Source organism: Mesoplodon bidens (genome assembly GCF_964165515.1).
Source record: "Mesoplodon bidens genome assembly, chromosome: 3".
NCBI lineage: Eukaryota > Metazoa > Chordata > Mammalia > Artiodactyla > Ziphiidae > Mesoplodon > Mesoplodon bidens.
In genome coordinates, this window is record NC_138178.1 from 101,572,019 (window position 1) to 101,584,174 (window position 12,156).

At 39.0% G+C, this 12,156-nt stretch overlaps 1 protein-coding gene across 3 annotated transcripts in view; it reads left to right on the forward strand.

Moving 5' to 3' along the window:
* RYR3 (ryanodine receptor 3) overlaps positions 1-12,156 on the forward strand; it is a gene marked incomplete at its 5' end in the record, with an annotated part of 572,808 nt that overhangs the window by 332,945 nt on the left and 227,707 nt on the right. For all 3 annotated transcript variants that reach the window (XM_081227519.1, XM_081227518.1, XM_081227520.1), the window contains one exon: positions 3,823-4,015. In XM_081227519.1, coding sequence (XP_081083645.1) covers positions 3,823-4,015 — 193 coding nt within the window. The remainder of the gene's footprint in view (positions 1-3,822; positions 4,016-12,156) is intronic.

Below are 12,156 nucleotides of genomic sequence, written 5' to 3' on the forward strand. Positions count from 1 at the left end.
GAAAAGAACCCAGGTTCCATGCTGAATGGGAAAGGAAGTTTTGAAGTGACATCCTGGGAATATGAATGAGCTTTTTCTCTGTGTAGGGGGAGGGCAGCCTTAATCGGTCTTTTTAGCCACCAAAGCCTATGAAGTCACTTTCAAGCAACAGCTCTACAAATATCCGCCATCTCAGCCCTGCCCAGCCCTCCCTACAGACTCCTGAGTCAGCCCAGCCACTGTGATTCTCCTTTCAGAGGAATGGCTCTTTGCTTGTCATCATCTTCTCTCTCCTGATGTAGCCTTTACATACATAGCCTTTCAGAACTGCAGTTGGGGGTGAATTTGGCTCAGTGCAGCCTATATAGTACGTCACTGGTTAGGGAGCAATTTCACAGGAGGAAATCACACCTACCCTTCCCTTTTTGCAACTTTTTCCCTTGCAAAATTGGAATAAGCAAAGGAATTCACCTTCCCAAGAGATAAGCGATACAGAAAGTAAATGAATGGAATAAAATTGTATTTCCTGATTTCTTAGAACTTCTGACTCATGAGGACAAATTAGCTCTACAGTCAGACTTGGATGAGAGGGTCTTTACATGTCTCCCTACTAAGATGAGCTCCAGGGTATCAGTTCATCTATCAAAACACACCCTACTGTGACTTGGACTTTTCCAACCCTAGCGCTGTGTGGAGAGGGGTCAAGGAGTAGCTGTAGAACACCAGCATTTTTATGTGTTTGGATCTTCTCGCTTTCCAATTGCCTGAATATTTGTGTTTACGTTATAATGCCAAACTCTGCGGTGCGTGGGGTGATGGAAATGCTGAGCATCAGTGTTTCCAATTGTGTACATTACTCATCAGAAGAGACGAAATCCCTCAGTATTACATCCTTGGGTTCATTAGAAGATGTACGGCATATGATAACATGGCTTTTCCCTTTATCTTAAAAATGCTAGGCTTGGGGCTCCCCTGGTGGCACAGTGGTTGGGAGTCCGCCTGCCGATGCAGGGGACGCGGGTTCGTGTCCCGGTACAGGAAGATCCCACATGCTGCAGAGTGGCTAGACCCGTGAGCCATGGCCGCTGAGCCTGCACGTCTGGAGCCTGTGCTCTGCAACGGGAGAGGCCACAACAGTGAGAGGCCCGTGTCCTGCAAAAAAAAAAAAAAAAAAAAAAAAAAAAAGGCTCAGACTATGATTTTGATTTGCCTATGGATGCTCTTAGCAAGTGTTCCAACAGCAACAAGACAGTGTCCTTCACCACAAGGACATAACTTCTCGTCCTGGTGGTGGTTTTCAAAGGAGAGAGCAGACTGGACAGGAGAGGTACTCCCAGCCATCCTTCCTCAGTAAGGCACTTGGTGCTATGGCGTATTGAAGGCTAAATAAAGCTCAGAACTCAGTCTCAGGTGGCATCAAAGCACTGCTGTATGAAGAGCATCCCCCATGAAGGTTGCTCTTTATCTTTACTGGCTGAGGCTCAGACTGGCACAAAAACCAACAGTGAATTGTGAGAGGGTGGGATGAGAGGGCCCTGGAGTCACAATTCAACCCTGTCAGTTTTGTCCTAGTTGATGTGGATCTCAGAAAGCTAAAGGTCCTTCTCATTTGTATTTTTATCCAGTAAGGATCTCGATACTTTTAAAGGTAGTTGTCCAACCCAGCATTTCGATAATTCCCTGGTTTTCCCAAATTCATGGAAATCTCTCAGGATTTGTGCAAATGACTACAGTGATATTTTCCAGAAGTTAAACTAATTGAAAAAGAAACAGTTGAAACAGGAAAGATTGGTTTTTACTTAAGAACTCTTAAGAATGAGACAATTATGGCAAAGTTTGCTGAGTTTTAATACCAAAAACAGACTTGAATATGATAAGGAAGGAAAGATTCTGGGACCCTGGGATATCTAAACTCCATAAAAGGAGCTGAGAGGACTCAGTCTTGTCAAATGGAGACATTGGAGAGGTATCAAACCTACACACTCATCAAGTTTGCTTAGATTTGTTTTGTTTTAAATAGTGTTGACTGTAGGTCCTACGATGAGGAAGTTGTTGTTCATTCTCAGTGATGAAACAAGGTATAAATTAGTAAAAACAGAGTCTGAGGCCATCCCAGGCTAATTTGCCAATATGCATTGAATATATTAGGTGCTGTTGCCCTGTTGCAGTGCCGGTGGTCCAAGTTCTACATCCTTTATTCCCCTATCATCCCTCATCAGGCCCCCATAAAGCCCCATGTTCCAGCCTCACCAAACTCTAGCCATTCTGCAAATGTCATACACTCATACACTCCTCTTGCATAAGCTGTTCCTTCCATCTGGAATGCTCTTTTCTTTCTCATTTATCTAGTGAACCTTTCCTTCTTCAAGTTTTAACTTGTTCCATACACCCAGGCTGACCTTGCACCTTGTTCTACCTCTAAAGGCATCTCGTCATGTACACCTTCATTCCAATAGTTATACTGAATTGTAGTTCTTTATTTGAATGTTTATTTTCCACAAGACTATGGATTTCTTAGGAGCAGGAACTGGATCCTCAGTCTTTGATCCCCAGCCCCAAGTACAATATCTGGCACAGTGTAGAGCCTCATTACTGTTTGTGGAAGGGTGGGAGGGAATACAATATGATTTTGTCAGTCAACCAAAACAACCACAAGGGGGTACCTACATTTTTTTATTAAGGAGAATGTAGTAGTTTCACTATTTTAAAATCCACCACTTAGTTTGGAACCTATTACTAGAATAGCAGTAAGCACTGAAAAAGAGTTCTAAACGAAGATTAGAAATATTACATAGCATAGATATATGTACAAAATTTATGAACTCACATAGTCATCATAAGGGGATTTTAAAAAAATTGCCTTTTCATGGCATATTATGAAGCTATTAAAAATCTAGTTTCTAATGAATATTCCATTATACAATCAAATATTTGCAATGTGATAAGTAGAAAAAACAAGTTACAAAATCTACAATATCCCAGTTTGGGCGAATATTTAAATATATGTGAAAAAGTCAAAAAAATTTATTGTAACATTTTTTTCCTTGTTTATACTTTTCTGTATACACAATTAACATTTATAATGAATGTGTATTGTTTCCATGATCAAGAAACAAGATATACCTTTATAAATGATTTGCTTGAAACCCCATTTAATACCTAACTTTTGCCTCTTTGTTGCTCCCTTTCCAATAGAACTGAAAACTTGGTAGGGGGATGGGAGAGGCGGTTACAATAATTTACTTCTAGAACTTCCAGAATGGGATGGTGTGACATAGAAAACCTAAGAAGATTTTCTCACTACTTTAAGTTAGGTCAGGAAATGACAAACCATCTTATGAAAGATAGGCAACAGCAACAAAAATCAACCAGTACAGCATATAACTGACAATGTGTTTCCCTGCCTCACTGAAGTAATAAAATTCTTTAAAACAAGCAAGCAAACTATGCTGCACCATTTTGTGGCTGGATGGCCTTGCTCTTACTTACTCGGATGGCTCCTGCATCCGGTGTTGAGGTGGCCATGTCTTTTAGAGGAAATAGAAGAGAGCAGGGTCTTCGGGCATCTGTGAATAAACACACACACATAACACACTCTAGGAGCCACACCCAGCAAAGCGGTTTGCCCGTTACTTCAGACACCAGGCCAGAATCTGAGCACACGTTGAACGGGTTGAATTCTTGTTTGTTCTCATTCCTGGCAGCTTGAGACTCTCCTCTGGGACTCATCTCGTCTTGGGCTGCCTGTTCACAAAGCTTAGGAAACCATTTCTCATTGCTCACCTCACCTGTGAGCATCTCCCCAGAGTCCCACACACCTTCTTCCTGTTCTTTGCTCACCAGGCCGCATACCCAGAGCCGTGGCCTCCATCAACCAGCACCTCCTGAAGTCGGACGACGTGGTGAGCTGTTGCCTGGACCTCGGAGCACCCAGCATCTCTTTCCGCATCAACGGGCAGCCTGTGCAGGGGATGTTTGAGAACTTCAACACAGATGGGCTCTTCTTCCCTGTGGTGAGCTTTTCAGCAGGTGTCAAGTAAGTTATGGCTGTGATTTCATGGAGAGTAGCTGTTCCCCCAGCTCCCACCACTCTTATGAGCTGGCGAGTGTGGTAATCTCCTTCAGGGCTTCAGCACCATAAGCCAAACTCCCCGAAGAAAGTGATGGTGAAAGGGGAGGAGCAATTCAGAGTCACGTGTATATATTTGTGGGACACGTACCTCCTGCCAGTGTTTATGTTATGTCCTCCAATAAGCAGTAAGATGAATAAGATAAATCCTATGTAGAAAATTACCTTCATAATTTTAGAAAGTATTTCATGCTCATTACAAAAAATTTGAAAGATATAGATAAGACAATAAATATCACCCATAATCCCAATGTTTAGTTCTAATCTCTATTAGTATTTTGGTGTATTTTCTTCAAGTCTTTTATATTACAGATGTATGTATTTTTTAATTGACAGCACACTAAAAATGAAGTTTTGTCTTGATTTTTTTTCATTCAGCAGTAAGTACGGAGCCTTTTCCTGAGTTATTAAGTATCCTTCTCAAAATGATTTTTTTGGCCAATAATATCCTTTTATTTGGCTGTCCCACAATATAACCATTACTTTACGTTAGTCTTCCATGCTGATTTCTTTTTTATTGTTGTAAATGAAATTATCATGAACATCCTTGAGGATAATTCTTTTGTCTGCATTTCTGTTTCGTTCCTCCCAGAAGTAGGTCAAAAGGTATAATCATTTTAAAGTCTAAATTTACAATCGTGTGGCCAAAGAGATATTCAGGAAGATTGTATGAACAGTTCAGAATTCATTATCAACAATTCTGAAATCTAAAAAACTCTGAAAACCATACATTTTTTTCTTAACTCATTTCACTGCAAACTCTGACCTGAACTTATTTTGTGTAAAAAACTGTCATCAACAGAAATGAGGCTGTTTTCAGTCCTTCATGTATTCAACTTCTTGAGAATATTTACATGCTTAATAGCAAAAATGTATGTGTTTGATTATGGGGTACAGCCTCTCACCTAGCTGGAGGTTCTATTTAATATATACTACATGTCTTATTTTCTGTCTTCTTTCACAGCTCCAAAAATTTCAGATAAAGAATTTCGGCCTGTAGTATCATTTAAAGTAACATATGGGAATACCCAACTGATTGGCTCCCCATTAACTTTTACTGTTATGGGTTATTTTTAATCTTTGCCAATTTGAGAAAATTGTGTCTTAAAGTTTTAACTTCCTATTTGTTTGATTACTGATGTGGTTAAACAGTTTTTATGCTTATTGTTCTTACATGTTATTTCAACCCAATATTTTTTTAAAATTCTGTGTTCTCTGCCTTTCTGGTTTTAATTTTGGGAGCAATTTTTTATATATTAAGATTATTAAACTATTATTGCTTTCAAATATTTTTCCCAGTTTGTGATTTACCTTTTTAAACTTAGTTTTTTTCTTGTTTTTTTTGTTTGTTTGTTTTTTCCCTTTTACAAAAATAGTGCAAGTCAAAAAAAAAAAAAAAAAAAACCAAGAGCCCATAATTGTACCAACCAGAGATAACCATATTACCTTTTTATTTATACATCTCAATAATTTTAAATTAAATTGGGCTTGTACTATGCATGCTGTTGACAACTGCTGTTTTCATTGTTCTACCCCTTTCCTTTTTTTCTTTTTTTTTTTTAATTTTTTTTGGCTGTACGCGGGCCTCTCACTGTTGCGGCTTCTCCCGTTGCGGAGCACAGGCTCCGGACACGCAGGCTCAGAGGCCATGGCTCATGGGCCTAGCCGCTCCGCGGCATGTGGGATCTTCCCAGACTGGGGCACGAACCCATGTCCCCTGCATCAGCAGGCGGACTCTCAACCACTGCGCCACCAGGGAAGCCCCCTTTTTTTTTTTAAACATCTTTATTAGAGTATAGTTGCTTTACAATGATGTGTTAGTTTCTACTTTATAACAAAGTGAATCAGCTATATGTATACCTATATCCCCATATCTCCTCCCTCTTGCATCTCCCTCCCACCCTCCCTATCCCACCCCTCTAGGTGGTCACATAGCACTGAGCTAATCTCCCTGTGCTATGTGGCTGCTTCCCACTAGCTATCGGTTTTATATTTGGGAGTATATATTAGTCCATGCCACTCTCACTTCGTCCCAGCTTACCCTTCACCCTCCCCATGTCCTCAAGTCCATTCTCTACATCTGAATCATTATTCCTGTCCTGCCACTAGGTTCTTCATAACTATTTTTTTTTAGATTCCATATATATGTGTTAGCATACAGTATTTGTTTTTCTCTTTCTGACTTACTTCACTCTGTATGACAGACTCTAGGTCCATCCACCTCACTACAAATAACTCAACTTCTTTTTTATGGCCATTGTATATTTGTGCCATCTTCTTTATCCATTCATCTGTCGATGGACACTTAGGTTGCTTCCATGTCCTGGCTATTGTAAATAGAGCTGCAATGAACATTGTGGTACATGACTCTTTTTCAATTATGGTTTTCTCAGGGTATATGCCCAGTAGTGGGATTGCTGGGTCATATGGTAGTTCTATTTGTAGTTTTTGAAACAACTTCCATACTGCTCTCCATAGAGGCTGTATCAATTTACATTCCCACCAACAGTGCAAGATGCTTCCCTTTTCTCCACTCCCTCTCCAGCATTTATTGTTTGTAGATTTTTTGATGATGGCCATTCTGACTGGTGTGAGGTGATACCTCATTGTAGTTTTGATTTGCATTTCTCTAATGATTAGTGATGCTGAGCATCCTTTCATGTGTTTGTCAGCTATCTGTATATCTTCTTTGGAGAAATGTCTGTTCAGGTCTTCTGCCCTTTTTTGGATTGGGTTGTTTGTTTTTTTGATATTGAGCTGCATGAGCTGCTTGTAAGTTTTGGAGATTAATCCTTTGTCAGTTGCTTCATTTGCATATATTTTCTCCCATTCTGAGGGTTGTCTTTTCGTCTTGTTTATGGTTTCCTTTGCTGTGCAAAAGCTTTTAAGTTTCATTAGGTCCCATTTGTTTATTTTTGTTTTTATTTCCATTTCTCTAGGAGGTGGGTCAAAAAGGATCTTGCTGGATTTATGTCATAGCGTGTTCTGCCTATGTTTTTCTCTAAGAGTTTTATAGTGTCTGGCCTTACATTTAGGTCTTTAATCCATTTTGAGTTGATTTTTGTGTATGGTGTTAGGGAGTGTTCTAATTTCATTCTTTTACATGTAGCTGTCCAGTCTTCCCAGCGCCACTTATTGAAAAGGCTGTCTTTTCTCCATTGTATATTCTTGCCTTGTTTATTAAAAATAAGATGACCATAAGTGCATGGGTTTATCTCTGGGCCTTCTATCCTGTTCCATTGTTCTATATTTCTGTGTTTGTGCCAGTACCATACTGACTTGATTACTGTAGCATTGCAGTATAATCTGAAGTCTGGGAACCTGATACCTCCAGCTCTGTTTGTCTTTCTCAAGATTGCTTTGGCTGTTCAGGGTCTTTAGTGTTTCCATACAGCTTGTGAAATGTTTTGTTCTAGTTCATTGAAAAATGCCAATGGTAATTTGATAGGGATTGCATTGAATCTGTAGATTGCTTTGGGTAGTATACTCATTTTCACAATGTTGATTCTTCCAATACAAGAACATGGTATGTCTCTCCATCTGTTTGTATCATCTTTAATTTTTTTCATCAGTGTCTTATAGTGTTGTACATTCAGGTCTTTTGTCTCCTTTGGTAGGTTTATTCCCAGGTATTTTATTCTTTTTGTTACAGTGGTAAATGGGAATGTTTCCTTAATTTCTCTTTCAGATCTTTCATCATTGGTGTATAGGAATGCAAGAGATTTCTGTGCATTAAATTTATTTCCTGCTACTTTACCAAATTCATTGATTAGCTCTTGTAGTTTTCTCGTAGCGTCTTTAGGATTCTCTATGTATAGTATCATGTCATCTGCAAATAGTGACAGCTTTACTTCTTCTTTTCCAATTTGTATTCCTTTTATTTTTCTTCTCTTATTGCTGTGGCTAAAACTTCCAAAACTATGTTGAATAATAGTGGTGAGAGTGGGCAACTTTGTCTTGTTCCTGATCTTAGTGGAAATGTTTTCAGTTTTTCACCATTGAGAATGATGTTGGCTGTGGGTTTGTCATACATGGCCTTTATTATGTTGCGGTAAGTTCCCTCTATGCCTACTTTCTGGAGGGTTTTTATCATAAATGGGCATTGAATTTTGTTGAAAGCTTTTTCTGGATCTGTTGAGATGATCATATGGTTTTTATCCTTCCATTTGTTAATATGGTGTATCATATTGATTGATTTGCATATATTGAAGAATCCTTGCATCCCTGGCATAAACCCCACTTGATCATGGTGTATGATCCTTTTAATGTGCTGTTGGATTCTGTTTGCTAGTATTTTGTTGAGGATTTTTGCATCTATGTTCATCTGGCCTGTAGTTTTCTTTCTTTGTGACACTTTTGTCTGGTTTTGGTATCAGGGTGATGGTGGCCTCGTAGAATGAGTTTGAGAGTGTTCCTCCCTCTGCTGTATTTTGGAAGAGTTTGAGAAGGATAGGTGTTAGCTCTTCTCTAAATGTTTGATAGAATTCGCCTGTGAAGCCATCTGGTCCTGGGCTTTTGTTTTTTGGAAGATTTTTAATCACTGTCTCAATGTCAGTGCTCGTGATTGGTCTGTTTATATTTTCTATTTCTTCCTGGTTCAGTCTCAGAAGGTTGTGCTTTTCTAAGAATGTGTTCATTTCTTCTCAGTTGTCTATTTTATTGGCATATAGTTGCTTGTAGTAATCTCTCATGATCCTTTGTATTTCTGCAGTGTCAGTTGTTACTTCTCCTTTTTCATTTCTAATTCTAATGATTTGAGTCTTCTCCCTTTTTTTCTTGATGAGTCTGGCTAATGGTTTATCAGTTTTGTTTATCTTCTCACAGAACCAGCTTTTAGTTTTATTGATCTTTGCTACTGTTTCCTTCATTTCTTTTTCATTTATTTCTGATCTGATCTTTATGATTTCTTTCCTTCTGCTAACTTTGGGCGTTTTTTTGTTCTTCTTTTTCGAATTGCTTTAGGTGTAAGGTTAGGTTGTTTATTTGAGATGTTTCTTGTTTCTTGATGTAGGATTGTATTGCTATAAACTTCCCTCTTAGAACTGCTTTTGCTGCATCCCATAGGTTTTGGGTTGTCGTGTTTTCATTTCATTTTTTTCTAGGTATTTTTTGATTTCCTCTTTGACTTCTTCAGTGATCTCTTGGTTATTAAATAATGTATTGTTTAGCCTCCATGTATTTGTTGCCCCTTTCCTGTACCAGTTGGATGCTGTATTAATTATTTTAGTCTGACAATACATTTTAAAATTTGTAAGGCAAGACCTCATTATAACTCTGTTGTCGCAAAATTTTCTTAGCCATTCTTGATACCTGCTTGTTAAGGAGATCGTAAGTGATTGAGTGGGAGACTAGAGTTAATACAGTTAGAATCACACCAGTTTCCATTGGAAAGGGCCATGAAAAGGGGAGGGTTGTGGAGAGCAGACACTTAAAGCTGGGACCACAAAAAATCCATCTGAGAGCTTCTAGTATCCAACTGATGGGACTTCCAGAGTGAAACCACTGTGATAGGTCTCAGTACCTCTGGAAGACGGATAAATCAAGGCATATTCGTATATTTTCCAAAAAAGGATAAAACTTTCATTCTGTCTCAATTAAATAGACTATTTAGGAATAAAGAATTATCCTTTGGATATGATATTCAACTTTTGGAATTTGACACAGATATGTAAACATACATACTATACAGCAGGCATCCCCAACCCCCTGTTAGGAACCGGGCCGCACAGCAGGAGGTGAGCGGTGGGCAGCAAAGCTTCATCTTCAGCTCCCCACTGCTCGTGTTACCACCTGAACTATCCCTCCCCAACCCCTGTCCATGGAAAACTTGCCTTCCACATAACCAGTCCCTGGTGCCAAAAAAGTTGGGGACCGCTGGTATACAGTACAGGTGTACCTCGTTTTATTGCTCTTTGCTTTATTGCAATTTTTACAAATTGTAGCTTTGTGGCAAGCCTGCAAGTCTATTGACACCATTTTTCTAACAACATTATTTTTTAATTAATGTATGTACTTTTTTTTTTAGACAGAATGCTATTGTGAGCTTAACAGACGACGGTATAGTGTAAACATAGCTTTTATATGCACTGGGAAACCAAAATATTCATGTGACTCACTTTATTGTGATACTTGCTTTATGTTTTGTCTGGAACCAAAGTCACAATATCTCCAAGTTACGCCTGTAGTGTATGTTTGCAAACATACATAGCAACACCGTATACACATCCTTACACAGGTACACACCCATATATAGACATATTTATAAACATACGCATGTAGATGGATATAATATATTGAAATTAAGCATTTTCATTGTTTGAGGTTCTTGTAACAAATGGAGAACCACTATAGTAAAACCTTACTAAGGCTGTAAATATGCCCATCACAGGTTAAGCCAGAGACTCTAACATCAACCTTAGGAACCATATTCTAAAGAGTTGAGAGTTCTTTATCTGTGTTTCTCTGTGCTGAGAATATTTCCATGAGAATTTCACCCCAATTCTCCCTTTTGAAGTGTGACAGAATGTATCATTCCTTTTTCTATCCATAGGGAGCATGTAGAAAACAAGAAGTGGTATTGAAAGACAGAGGCACTGGAAACACAGAGAAAACTGATTGGAACAAAGGCCCTCTGGCAATCAGGGGGAAAACCAGCAGAAGCCCCATCATACATCTTTCCCACCCCATTCCCCAGGAGCAAAGAGAATGAGCAGAAATCCAAATCCAACATAACAGCATTTGGATCATCCACCTGTTGGCTCAGTTCCTTCTCTGGAGAAGCAAGGTCACTGAGCAGTCAGTTCTCAGGACTGCATTTGCCTGGGTAGTTAATGGCCTTGGTCACCCAACATCAGTGCCCTTCCCTTTTTTATTTGTTTTGACCATATCCTACTCACTGGGTTTCACTAATTTTCAAAGAAAGCTCACCTACTTCCCAAGCATCTCATCTGAGAGAAGTGCTTAGCTAGAAGTCAACTCTCCAGAGAAGAGGTCTTTGCCAGTCTGCTGGCTAGTGGACTTTTCTGCATATTCTGTGTTTAGCAAACAGTATATCCGATCTCAGACGTTGCATGACTTTTAATCATTAACTCATCCACCCACTCCTCCTCAGGTCAAAGAGATAGGAATTTTTGAGTGTGCTATGATTTTTGTTGTTGGGGATTTTTTGAAATCTTCTCTTTGCAAAGATTGTGGCTAGCAGGGGAAGAGATAGGGGGCTGAAAGGTATTCATATGTAGAAGATGTTTCTAGTATCTTGGTCTAGGTCAGCAGATCATGCATCCTTCCAGTGCACAGGAGAAAAGAAGCAGAGTTCCAAGATAAGAACAATGAGATGTCTAACCCATTTAGAAGGCACAACTGCTGAGAGAACTTAAGAACTAGGGGTCCAGATGCATTGACTTGAAAAGTTAACAGCTTAGACATAAGAACCTCTTGCTCATAGCAATTGAATGAGGGTAAGCTGAAAAGTTATATCAGGGGACTTGATGTCTCTTAAGCCTCCTTTCTATCAGGAATATATCACCTGTGTCATATTCCTGTCTTTGGTTCTCAGAACCTGATATGGTCTGAGGAGAGATGGAATCACAGTTGGTTGCATACTTGGGAAATACATTTTACTGAAATACATCCCAGCCCATCACATGAAGTCTTTGCTCAGGGTCAGTGCTGGTCCTGTGTTGGTGTAGCCAATTCTTTTATTTTCACTTATGAGCAAATGAGATCAATATACCAGTACTTACACTTACGTCAATTTGTAAAATATGATTTGGTGCTGAAACCCAGCACTTCCTCTCTGTACTACTTTAGTTCAGTTGTACAAAAAGCTAGAAAGAGAAAACAAGATATTAATCCAAGTTAAAGTACCTTATTGAAAATAAATGTGTTTAATAACAAAATTGAAAAGAAATTATTGTTTTCACCTAATGTAGTAGAGTACTTGCCTAGTTTCATAGTGTCCCTCCCAACAAGGTACAAGGTTATTCCCATCTAGAAAGAGATTCTTCTCCCATCATACAAACATTGAGAATTGTTTCTCATATTTACTT